Source organism: Xenopus tropicalis, chromosome 8, assembly GCF_000004195.4.
Source record: "Xenopus tropicalis strain Nigerian chromosome 8, UCB_Xtro_10.0, whole genome shotgun sequence".
In the NCBI taxonomy this organism is placed as follows: Eukaryota; Metazoa; Chordata; class Amphibia; order Anura; family Pipidae; genus Xenopus; species Xenopus tropicalis.
The window spans coordinates 143,551,613-143,564,991 of NC_030684.2; the positions used below are offsets into that span (position 1 = coordinate 143,551,613).

General features: G+C 53.0%; 1 protein-coding gene across 1 annotated transcript; it reads left to right on the forward strand.

Moving 5' to 3' along the window:
- The first annotated feature begins 355 nt into the window (after nucleotides 1-355).
- rab13 (RAB13, member RAS oncogene family) lies at nucleotides 356-10,641 on the forward strand. The gene is made up of 8 exons (NM_001030508.1): nucleotides 356-481; nucleotides 4,011-4,071; nucleotides 6,936-6,996; nucleotides 7,276-7,353; nucleotides 8,296-8,385; nucleotides 8,556-8,621; nucleotides 9,227-9,277; nucleotides 9,366-10,641. The coding sequence occupies exons 1-8, from the start codon at nucleotides 358-360 to the stop codon at nucleotides 9,438-9,440; spliced, it is 606 nt and encodes a 201-aa protein (NP_001025679.1). The 5' UTR covers nucleotides 356-357; the 3' UTR covers nucleotides 9,441-10,641.
- Nucleotides 10,642-13,379: the final 2,738 nt, after the last annotated feature.

Below are 13,379 nucleotides of genomic sequence, written 5' to 3' on the forward strand. Positions count from 1 at the left end.
CCAGTATGCTCCGGGTGCCTCTCTGTCCCTGCTGCAGGACTACAACTCCCAGTATGCTCCGGGGTGCCTCTCTGTCCCTGCTGCAGGACTACAACTCTCGCACAGTTTATACAAGGGAAAGTTGTTTGTAGAGAGAGAAGGGAAAGTGACAGTAAGTGGCAGAGTGGCATTTAGTAGCCAACACTTCCTCCTCCTCCCCCCCCCCCGCTCTTTGTGTTGGTTTCTCCCTCCCTGTATTATTGTCCCAGTAAAACTTCCCAACTATTCCCCCCCCCCCGCGTTGGGCCATTCCCGGCCCCGCCCCTATCCCATCCCGATCCCTCCCTCCCACCCAGTATAGTCTCCCTCCCAGGCAACATGGCGAAAGCCTACGATCATCTCTTCAAGCTGCTGCTGATCGGGGACAGCGGGGTGGGCAAGACGTGCCTCATTGTGCGCTTCTCGGAGGACAGCTTCAACAGCACGTACATCTCTACTATAGGTGAGTGTCAGCTCTGCGGCCCAGCCCTCTCCCACTACTCCCTGGGAAACTTCCCTCAACTGCCCGCTGCCCCCCCCCATCTATAGGCACAGGCCTGCCCAGCCCCCATCTGCACTCCAACTCCCAGCGTCCCCTGCTGCACTCCAACTCCCAGCGTCCCCTGCTGCACTCCAACTCCCAGCGTCCCCTGCTGCACTCCAACTCCCAGCGTCCCCTGCTGCACTCCAACTCCCAGCATCCCCTGCTGCACTCCAACTCCCAGCGTCCCCTGCTGCACTCCAACTCCCAGCATCCCCTGCTGCACTCCAACTCCCAGCGTCCCTGCTGCACTCCAACTCCCAGCATCCCCTGCTGCACTCCAACTCCCAGCGTCCCCTGCTGCACTCCAACTCCCAGCGTCCCCTGCTGCACTCCAACTCCCAGCGTCCCCTGCTGCACTCCAACTCCCAGCGTCCCCTGCTGCACTCCAACTCCCAGCGTCCCCTGCTGCACTCCAACTCCCAGCGTCCCCTGCTGCACTCCAACTCCCAGCGTCCCCTGCTGCACTCCAACTCCCAGCATCCCCTGCTGCTCTCCAGCTACAAGTGTCCCACCCAGACAGTGGGTAGGGATAAGGGCACTGGCACAGGGGAGTTCCCAGGCTTTGGCACTAACAGGTCAGCTGACTATGCAGGGGATTTCCAGGGGCACCTACCTACTGACTTGGGGTGAGTGTCACTCCCTTTCCACTGGGGCTTAACCCCTTATACCTTCCTGATGCACTTACCCCTCCCCTCCCCCCCCATGCCCCAGGGGCCCCTGGGTAGGTATATAGAGCTCCCTGCATACACAGCGCTGGGCTGAATAGCTGTGGCCCCTGTGGGTGCTAGCCCCCCCCCCCATGCCCCAGGGGCCCCTGGGTAGGTATATAGAGCTCCCTGCATACACAGCGCTGGGCTGAATAGCTGTGGCCCCTGTGGGTGCTAGCTCCTCCCCCCATGCCCCAGGGGCCCCTGGGTAGGTATATAGAGCTCCCTGCATACACAGCGCTGGGCTGAATAGCTGTGGCCCCTGTGGGTGCTAGCCCCCCCCCCATGCCCCAGGGGCCCCTGGGTAGGTATATAGAGCTCCCTGCTGGACTCATTGGATGCTTCACTCACACCCCATTGGTTACTTGGCATCACTTGACTCCCTCTGTGCCATTGTATCACAGCCGCACTACAGCTCCCAGCATCCTCCCTGGTAACTGGGGCAGGAAAGGCTTTTATTGTGTTACTTCCTAACTGTATGGCCCCCACTTCCTTCCCACTCTTCCTTCCTGCACTCTGACCTCATTTCCTGTGTGACCCCTCATTTATATTCCCCCACTGTCACACCTGCACCCAGAACCTGCCCCCCTCCTGCCCCATAGCAACGGGAGAGCTGGAACTAACGCCAGGTCTCTATTTCTCACCGGAGATTTGTCTCATGTTTCCTCCTTCCCCCTCTGTGTCTGTCTGCAACTCCTCCCGGCTAATCAGCAACTGTCTATCCACAGCCTGGTTACTATAGGTAATTACTCCTACAGTAACCCTCCCCATGCCCCTACAGTAAGGAACCCCTTCCTATGCTGATGGTGAGATCCCCTTTCCTCCCCACCCCAAATGTATCACTCATTCCCCCTCTCTGGGTAGGGAATCCCATAACCTGACTGCCCCTACAGTAAGGAACCCCTTCCTATGCTGATGGTGAGATCGCCTTTCCTCCCCACCCCCAATGTATCACTCATTCCCCCTCTCTGGGTAGGGAATCCCATAACCTGACTGCCCCTACAGTAAGGAACCCCTTCCTATGCTGATGGTGAGATCGCCTTTCCTCCCCACCCCCAATGTATCACTCATTCCCCCTCTCTGGGTAGGGAATCCCATAACCTGACTGCCCCTACAGTAAGGAACCCCTTCCTATGCTGATGGTGAGATCCCCTTTCCTCCCCACCCCCAATGTATCACTCATTCCCCCTCTCTTGGTAGGGAACCCCATAACCTGACTGCCCCTACAGTAAGGAACCCCTTCCTATGCTGATGGTGAGATCCCCTTTCCTCCCCACCCCCAATGTATCACTTATTCCCCCTCTCTTGGTAGGGAATCCCATAACCTGACTGCCCTTACAGTAAGGAACCCCTTCCTATGCTGATGGTGAGATCCCCTTTCCCCCCCACCCCCAATGAATCACTCATTCCCCCTCTCTTGGTAGGGAACCCCATAACCTGACTGCCCTTACAGTAAGGAACCCCTTCCTATGCTGATGGTGAGATCCCCTTTCCTCCCCACCCCCAATGTATCACTCATTCCCCCTCTCTTGGTAGGGAACCCCATAACCTGACTGCCCTTACAGTAAGGAACCCCTTCCTATGCTGATGGTGAGATCCCCTTTCCTCCCCACCCCCAATGTATCACTCATTCCCCCTCTCTTGGTAGGGAACCCCATAACCTGACTGCCCTTACAGTAAGGAACCCCTTCCTATGCTGATGGTGAGATCCCCTTTCCCCCCCACCCCCAATGAATCACTCATTCCCCCTCTCTGGGTAGGGAACCCCATAACCTGACTGCCCTTACAGTAAGGAACCCCTTCCTATGCTGATGGTGAGATCCCCTTTCCTCCCCACCCCCAATGTATCACTCATTCCCCCTCTCTTGGTAGGGAATCCCATAACCTGACTGCCCTTACAGTAAGGAACCCCTTCCTATGCTGATGGTGAGATCTCCTTTCCTCCCCACCCCCAATGAATCACTCATTCCCCCTCTCTGGGTAGGGAATCCCATAACCTGACTGCCCTTACAGTAAGGAACCCCTTCCTATGCTGATGGTGAGATCTCCTTTCCTCCCCACCCCCAATGAATCACTCATTCCCCCTCTCTTGGTAGGGAATCCCATAACCTGACTGCCCTTACAGTAAGGAACCCCTTCCTATGCTGATGGTGAGATCCCCTTTCCTCCCCACCCCCAATGTATCACTCATTCCCCCTCTCTTGGTAGGGAACCCCATAACCTGACTGCCCTTACAGTAAGGAACCCATTCCTATGCTGATGGTGAGATCCCCTTTCCTCCCCACCCCCAATGTATCACTCATTCCCCCTCTCTGGGTAGGGAATCCCATAACCTGACTGCCCTTACAAAAAGGAACCCCTTCCTATACTGATGGTGAGATCTCCTTTCCTCCCCACCCCCAATGTATCACTCATTCCCCCCCATCACATTCCCATCAGCCCCTGCCCCAGTGAGCTTACAATCTAAGGTCCCTATCCCATTCCCATCAGCCCCTGCCCCAGTGAGCTTACAATCTAAGGTCCCTATCCCATTCCCATCAGCCCCTGCCCCAGTGAGCTTACAATCTAAGGTACCTATCACATTCCCATCAGCCCCTGCCCCAGTGAGCTTACAATCTAAGGTCCCTATCCCATTCCCATCAGTCCCTGCCCCAGTGAGCTTACAATCTAAGGTCCCTATCCTACATCTATTTGCTATTGGTCCCTATGATTTATAATGTTTCCCCCCCCCCCCCCCCCAGGTATTGACTTTAAAATCAGAACCACAGAGATCGAGGGGAAGAAAATAAAACTCCAGGTCTGGTGAGTAATTAACCCCTTATTGTGTTACATTGTTTAAAGGCCAAGTAAAACCAATAAATAAATTGATACAGTCACTGAATGACAGTTAGTGTCGGGAAATGAGTTATTTTTCTGTTGTGTGTTACTTTAATAGCTGAATTCCACCTGCAGGTACGTAACCTGTTGTAATACAGCGCCAACTGGTACCGGCGCTGAGATAAGGGAGATAAACGGGCCCAATTCCCATCTGAGGCTCCATTTATGGTACCAGATGTTTGGCGGCACCTGGGGGCCCTTATCTGCCCCTCCCTTATATCTGCCCCTCCCTTATATCTGCCCCATGTCTCATACCCATGGGCGCTGCCCAACTGGGGCCAAAGGGCACTTATAGCTCTGATCTAGGAGGGACCGACCCATAAACTGTACTAATGGCACCGACGTGTTTATGGGTCAGTCTCCCCTAGGCCCAAACTGTACTAATGGTACCGACGTGTTTATGGGTCAGTCCCCCCTAGGCCCAAACTGTACTAATGGTACCGACGTGTTTATGGGTCAGTCCCCCCTAGGCCCAAACTGTACTAATGGCACCGACGTGTTTATGGGTCAGTCCCCCCTAGGCCCAAACTGTACTAATGGCACCGACGTGTTTATGGGTCAGTCCCCCCTAGGCCCAAACTGTACTAATGGCACCGACGTGTTTATGGGTCAGTCCCCCCTAGGCCCAAACTGTACTAATGGCACCGACGTATTTATGGGTCAGTCCCCCCTAGGCCCAAACTGTACTAATGGCACCGACGTGTTTATGGGTCAGTCCCCCCTAGGCCCAAACTGTACTAATGGCAGTGACGTGTTTATGGGTCAGTCCCCCCTAGGCCCAAACTGTACTAATGGTACCGACGTGTTTATGGGTCAGTCCCCCCTAGGCCCAAACTGTACTAATGGTACCGACGTGTTTATGGGTCAGTCCCCCCTAGGCCCAAACTGTACTAATGGCACCGACGTGTTTATGGGTCAGTCCCCCCCTAGGCCCAAACTGTACTAATGGCAGTGACGTGTTTATGGGTCAGTCCCCCCTAGGCCCAAACTGTACTAATGGTACCGACGTGTTTATGGGTCAGTCCCCCCTAGGCCCAAACTGTACTAATGGTACCGACGTGTTTATGGGTCAGTCCCCCCTAGGCACAAACTGTACTAATGGCACCGACGTGTTTATGGGTCAGTCCCCCCTAGGCCCAAACTGTACTAATGGCACCGACGTGTTTATGGGTCAGTCCCCCCTAGGCCCAAACTGTACTAATGGCACCGACGTGTTTATGGGTCAGTCCCCCCTAGGCCCAAACTGTACTAATGGCACCGACGTGTTTATGGGTCAGTCCCCCCTAGGCCCAAACTGTACTAATGGTACCGACGTGTTTATGGGTCAGTCCCCCTAGGCCCAAACTGTACTAATGGCAGTGACGTGTTTATGGGTCAGTCCCCCCTAGGCCCAAACTGTACTAATGGCAGTGACGTGTTTATGGGTCAGTCCCCCTAGGCACAAACTGTACTAATGGCACCGACGTGTTTATGGGTCAGTCCCCCCTAGGCCCAAACTGTACTAATGGCACCGACGTGTTTATGGGTCAGTCCCCCCTAGGCCCAAACTGTACTAATGGCACCGACGTGTTTATGGGTCAGTCCCCCCTAGGCCCAAACTGTACTAATGGCACCGACGTGTTTATGGGTCAGTCCCCCCTAGGCCCAACTGTACTAATGGTACCGACGTGTTTATGGGTCAGTCCCCCCTAGGCCCAAACTGTACTAATGGCAGTGACGTGTTTATGGGTCAGTCCCCCCTAGGCCCAAACTGTACTAATGGCACCGACGTGTTTATGGGTCAGTCCCCCCTAGGCCCAAACTGTACTAATGGCACCGACGTGTTTATGGGTCAGTCCCCCCTAGGCCCAAACTGTACTAATGGCACCGACGTGTTTATGGGTCAGTCCCCCCTAGGCCCAAACTGTACTAATGGCACCGACGTGTTTATGGGTCAGTCCCCCCTAGGCCCAAACTGTACTAATGGCACCGACGTGTTTATGGGTCAGTCCCCCCTAGGCCCAAACTGTACTAATGGCAGTGACGTGTTTATGGGTCAGTCCCCCCTAGGCCCAAACTGTACTAATGGCACCGACGTGTTTATGGGTCAGTCCCCCTAGGCCCAAACTGTACTAATGGCACCGACGTGTTTATGGGTCAGTCCCCCCTAGGCCCAAACTGTACTAATGGCACCGACGTGTTTATGGGTCAGTCCCCCCTAGGCCCAAACTGTACTAATGGCACCGACGTGTTTATGGGTCAGTCCCCCCTAGGCCCAAACTGTACTAATGGCAGTGACGTGTTTATGGGTCAGTCCCCCCTAGGCCCAAACTGTACTAATGGCACCGACGTGTTTATGGGTCAGTCCCCCCTAGGCCCAAACTGTACTAATGGCACCGACGTGTTTATGGGTCAGTCCCCCCTAGGCCCAAACTGTACTAATGGCACCGACGTGTTTATGGGTCAGTCCCCCCTAGGCCCAAACTGTACTAATGGCACCGACGTGTTTATGGGTCAGTCCCCCCTAGGCCCAAACTGTACTAATGGCACCGACGTGTTTATGGGTCAGTCCCCCCTAGGCCCAAACTGTACTAATGGCACCGACGTGTTTATGGGTCAGTCCCCCCTAGGCCCAAACTGTACTAATGGCAGTGACGTGTTTATGGGTCAGTCCCCCCTAGGCCCAAACTGTACTAATGGCAGTGACGTGTTTATGGGTCAGTCCCCCCTAGGCCCAAACTGTACTAATGGCACCGACGTGTTTATGGGTCGGTCTCCGTTTCAGTACTTGACCCAATTCTCTCTTTCAGGGACACAGCAGGGCAGGAGAGGTTTAAAACAATCACAACGGCCTATTACCGGGGGGCCATGGTAAGTGGCACATTTATCTGTTGCTATGGGACCCCTGCTAGTTACAAACAGACCAAGTCTGTGTAAGGGGTAACTAACCAACTGCTGAACTACAATCAAGGATGCTGGGAGTTGTAGTACAGCGGCAGCCCAAGGGCCACTGGCTATAGGTGCTTGTGGGGTTGTGAGATGCACCAATGAGAGTTAAGAAGCTGAGCTGGGTACAAGGGTCTCGGGTTATATGTGGGACTGTGGTTGCTGGGAGTCGCTGGTTCTGATGGTTCTGGGTTTCTCCAACAGGGGATTATTCTGGTCTATGATATCACAGACGAGCGATCCTATGAGAATATCCAGAACTGGATGAAGAGTATTAAAGAGGTAAGTAGAGCCGGGGACACCCCTCTGTGTGATAGAAAATCCTTATGGTAATCAGTATGGCAGCTCCCAGCCTTAACTGTCAGTACAAATATACAGATTCCCCCTTACTAACGGCCCCGGGGTCCCCCTTACTAACGGCCCCGGGGTTCCCCCCTTACTAACGGCCCCGGGGTTCCCCCCTTACTAACGGCCCCGGGGTTCCCCCCTTACTAACGGCCCCGGGGTTCCCCCCTTACTAACGGCCCCGGGGTTCCCCCCTTACTAACGGCCCCGGGGTTCCCCCTTACTAACGGCCCCGGGGTTCCCCCTTACTAACGGCCCCGGGGTCCCCCTTACTAACGGCCCCGGGTTCCCCCTTACTAACGGCCCCGGGGTTCCCCCCTTACTAACGGCCCCGGGGTTCCCCCCTTACTAACGGCCCCGGGGTTCCCCCACACTAACGGCCCCGGGGTTCCCCCACACTAACGGCCCCGGGGTCCCCCACACTAACGGCCCCGGGGTCCCCCACACTAACGGCCCCGGGGTCCCCCACACTAACGGCCCCGGGGTCCCCCACACTAACGGCCCCGGGGTCCCCCACACTAACGGCCCCGGGGTCCCCCACACTAACGGCCCCGGGGTCCCCCACACTAACGGCCCCGGGGTCCCCCACACTAACGGCCCCGGGGTCCCCCACACTAACGGCCCCGGGGTCCCCCACACTAACGGCCCCGGGGTCCCCCACACTAACGGCCCCGGGGTCCCCCACACTAACGGCCCCGGGGTCCCCCACACTAACGGCCCCGGGGTCCCCCACACTAACGGCCCCGGGGTCCCCCACACTAACGGCCCCGGGGTCCCCCACACTAACGGCCCCGGGGTCCCCCACACTAACGGCCCCGGGGTGCCCCCTTACTAACGGCCCCGGGGTGCCACTAATGCCCCTCCCTTCTGTGTGCGCAGAACGCGGCGGCCGGGGTGGAGCGGATGCTGCTGGGTAATAAGTGCGACATGGAGAACAAGCGGAAAGTCCCGAAGGAGCGAGGAGAGAAGGTCAGCGCCGTGTGTGATTGTTTAATAATGAGCAAAATGGCCACTTTGTCTTAAATGTGTTGGGGGCGGGGCTTGGGGCCAAGTAATAATGTGTGTCCCCCAAAGCCTCCTGAGTGGCCAATCAGCTGTCTGTCTGTCTGTACCCAATCATCTTCTCTCTCCTTCTCCAGCTCGCCAAGGAACATGGCATCCGATTCTTTGAGACAAGTGCCAAGTCCAGTCAGAATGTAGATGAGGTTAGTACCAGGGACTGCTAATATCCTTATCATTTACAGTAGGGGGTACATTATCCCTTATAATACATGAGTGATACTCAGAGTTCCCTGTATAACTCAGCCTGCAGCCTTGTGCCTTTATATGGAGGGCACAGAACCCCTCAGTGACTGCTAATATCCTTATCATTTACAGTAGGGGGTACATTATCCCTTATAATACATGAGTGATACTCAGAGTTCCCTGTATAACTCAGCCTGCAGCCTTGTGCCTTTATATGGGGGGCACAGAACCCCTCAGTGACTGCTAATATCCTTATCATTTACAGTAGGGGGTACATTATCCCTTATAATACATGAGTGATACTCAGAGTTCCCTGTATAACTCAGCCTGCAGCCTTGTGCCTTTATATGGGGGGCACAGAACCCCTCAGTGACTGCTAATATCCTTATCATTTACAGTAGGGGGTACATTATCCCTTATAATACATGAGTGATACTCAGAGTTCCCTGTATAACTCAGCCTGCAGCCTTGTGCCTTTATATGGGGGGCACAGAACCCCTCAGTGACTGCTAATATCCTTATCATTTACAGTAGGGGGTACATATAACCTGTATGTATTTTGCAGGCATTTAATACACTGGCCAGAGATATTCTAATGAAGATCTCCAAGAGATCAGTAAGTATATGGAAGGATTTTGGAACAAAGCTCCGCCCCCATTGCCCCCCCCCCCCCCCGATTCTGACTCCTCCCTGTGTTTGTTTAGGCGCCGGGAGTTAAGGACCCGCTGGATCTGAAAAGCTCATCGAAGAAAGGAAGCAACAAGTGTTCGGTGCTTTAATGTGGCGGAAGTGGCCGTCGGGCCCCAGTCAGACTATGGGGAAAGCCAAACGCCTCTGAGCGAACCCCGGGGCCCCACTGTGAAAAGAGGAAAATCTCGGGGTCCCCCCCCTGTTTTCAGGACTATATTGGGGGAATCCAAGCACCACAGGGGTGTTATATCTATAGATTCTAGTAGCAAAATGTCCCCTGCTGGGGGCCCTGAGCAGCGACTCTGCTGCCCCCCGGTGGCGGCTGCCGGAACCCCCTCCTACAGGGGTGAAAGGAGAAGAGCGCAGTTTCGGGGGGCAGAAGGGCCCAGAACTTTGGGATATTCCATGTATGTTCTGATTCGCCCGTGGAAAGGCAACGCTAACGGAATTACGTGGGGTCCTACGAGCACGAATTCAGGGATTTCATAGGAATTATTGTGTTTCCCAACATTCTGTTATTTTGCCAAAAACCACAAAATGGCCGTTCTTAAAGGGATACTGTCGCCATTATAGGCAGTTTCATTCCATAGAATCATATTTTATTATAGATATATATAGTGATAGTGGCATTCTGCATTTCGGCATTTTATTGGCTGGTGAATCACGTGACTAGCTCTACTTCCTCTCCGGCTAAGCACAGCAGCCGCCACCTTGCTTTATGGCTGGGCCATTAGAATTCATAGCAATAGTCTGTCTGTGAGAGAGAATTCAGCCTTCTTCTACCAACTCTTTTTCAAAGGGGGGTCACTGACCCCGGCAGCCAAACCCTATTGCTCTGTGAGGCTCGCTGGTTGCTAAGATAATTTGAGCCCTAGCAACAGTATATCTGACCCCGGCAGCCAAACCCTATTGCTCTGTGAGGCTCCAGTTTTATTGTTACTGTTACTTTTTATCCCTTATCTTTCTATTCGGCCCCTCCCCTATTCGTATATCAGCCTCTCGTTCAAACAGCTCGCTGGTTGCTAAGGTAATTTGAGCCCTAGCAACAGTATATCTGACCCCGGCAGCCAAACCCTATTGCTCTGTGAGGCTCCAGTTTTATTGTTATTGTTACTTTTTATTCCTTATCTTTCTATTCAGCCCCTCCCCCTATATCAGTCACTCTCTCAAATCATTCCCTGGTTACTAAGGTACACTAGACCATAGCAACCAAATTCCAAACGGGAGAGCTGCGGAACATAAAGTAAAATAAATTAAAAAAAAAAAAAAACAACCTGTAATAAAAAAAAATGAAGACCAATTGCAAATTGTCTCAAAATAGCATTCTCTACGTCATACAGTTAATGTAAAGGTGAACAACCCCCTTTATGGTGCAAATGGGGGGCGGAGTCATTCTTCCTGGGCCTCTATCCCAGCCCCGCCCAGAGACACCGGTCCCTCTGGGGATTATGGGTCGGCCGTGAGTGACCAACCAGGTTGCCCTTATGGACATTCCAGGCAGCAATGAGGCGACAGTATCCCTTTAACTGTGTGGGATGAATAAAGGGGCGTATGTTATATAAATTGGGATAAGAAAGTGATATATAGGCAGGAGGGGATCATGGGTAATTAGCGTGAGTGATGATGGAATGAGGGGGGTTAATAGCGATGACAACGTATAAAGGAGCCATAGATTAACCTGTACATTCCGTATCCCACCATCACTCTGTCAGACTACAACTCCCAGCATGCACGGCATTCCAGCCACAGAACTGCTGGGAGTTGTACAAAGGGGCGAGGTGGGTGTAATGTGTTACTGAGCCAATCAGAGCGTTCGACAGATAACTGGGGGAGCCGAGTAACATGCAGCCTTGTGATTGGTGGATTTTATCAGCTGCTGTATCACTGCTGGGCCTTAATGTCTGATTTGTGGCAGAAATAAAGTCTCATTCATTGTGTCATTGTGTCCCACTCGCTCTCCCAAGGGGCTACTGGCTGGGGGCTACTGACTGGGGGCTACTGACTGGGGGCTACTGGCTGGGGGCTACTGTGTATGTACCAGCCCTACAGCCTTGTTATTCTCAGTCCCACCTCAAGCGCCACCTGGTGGCAACTCCCCATAACTGCAGCAGCCAAACAGCAACAGGTTCTTACAAAATGGCCAATACCGGGGTGGGTGGGAGGTGCCAGGCTCCGGGGGTCTCCACTCATTAAATGGGGCCAGTATTACAGATTTACCAGCAATGTAGCTGCCAGTACATTAGTAATCCCTACTTGCTCCGCCCCCTAATAGCCTCAATCCCCTCCCCCTGAGTGCCCCCAATCCCTGCCCGCTTACTGTGCCCCCATGTATAACTGCCCCCGCAATGTCACGACTGGGGCCACAAACCTGCCCCTTATGCCATTGGTCGGTAAAGGCCGGAAGGAAAGGGGGCGGCCCTATAAATAGCCCATTATTGGGCAGGGAAATTTTGTATAAGAAGTTTTATTCTCCGGGGGTATAATCCCCCCCCCCGACCAGTAATGCCAGCCAACCCGCTTTTAGGGTCTCTGCCCCCCACTCGTTTAACCCATAGCTCTCCGCTCTCCTTTTGTGCACCAAAAACTGACCGAAAGGGACATTATCAGTCCAAAAAAATTATTTGTGATGCAGAAATAACGTATAAAGTCAAACAGAATTTTTTATATAATTTTTTTTTTAATAAAAATACTTAATGTAAATTTGAAGCTGCACTTCCCCTTTAACTCATGGAAAGACTTGTTTAATTTCTACTGTGTGATCGCCATGGCAACCGCATTAATACCCCACTGATATATAACCACAAGCGGTCACCGTGGCAACCTCATTGTGACGTCATCATGACATCACTGATAAGAAGTTACCTAATGGGTTCTGACATTAAGCTTCTATTGTGTGATCACCATGGCAACTGCATTGTAACCTCAATGATCTCTAACCACGAGGAGTCACCATGCCAACCGCATTATGACATCACTGCTCTGTAACCACGAGCACATCAGTATGCAGTTACCATGGCAACCACGTTGTGACCTCACTGATCTCTAACCACGAGGAATCACCATGGCAACCGAATTATGACATCACTGCTCTGTAAGCACGAGCTCCTTAGTATGCAGTTACCATGGCAACCACATTGTGCCATCACTGCTCTGTAACCATGAGCTCATTAGTATGCAGTTACCATGGCAACCACATTGTGACATCACTGCTCTGTAACCACGAGCTCATTAGTATGCAGTTACCATGGCAACCTCATTGTGACATCACAGATCAGAAGTAACTTAGTGAATCTGACACTGGGGGCGGAGCTCAGTTGGAAGTTGTAACCGACTTCGAGCAACACCTGCTGACCAGAGCTCAGCACCCTATTCCCAGCAATGTATTTCCAACCGTACGTTGCTTTTCTTATTCTTTTGGAACAATTTCTTTTTTCCTCCGACCGTTCATCGCTGACCCGGACGGAAATCCCGACGCCGGAAGAGTTTGAACTCGGAGTTGAAGAGACTGTAGAAGAGACCTACCCATTGGGTCCTGTTATCCTGATGGTGTTTCTATTGGCAGTTGCCATTGACTGGACAGTTGGCCGTTACTGGAGACACCCCTACAGGCAGAGGATTGGTTGGGCCCATCGAGTAACATTCATGATCTTTATGGCCCTTATTTATACCCATCATGCATCACTGGAGTCCAATGAAGAAGGCCCAGTCTATGAAGACATAGATCATGATGAGGAGACTGAGGAGAACGTCCCTTTCTATCTCTTAGTTCTCCTAGTATTTATCTGTGGATCGGCCATTGACTGGTATTTCCGTTGCACCACTAAGGGGCACCCTGGGGAACGTATTTATACCCATCATGCATCACTGGGGCTTCATGAAGAAGGCTCAGTCTATGAAGAAACAGATGATGATGAAGATGAGGAGAGCAAGGGGAGCTTTCCCTTCTATCTCATTGCTCTCCTGGTATTTATCTTTGGGCTCCCCATTGCCTGGTATTTCAGTTCCGCCATTAGGGGGCACCCCGGTGA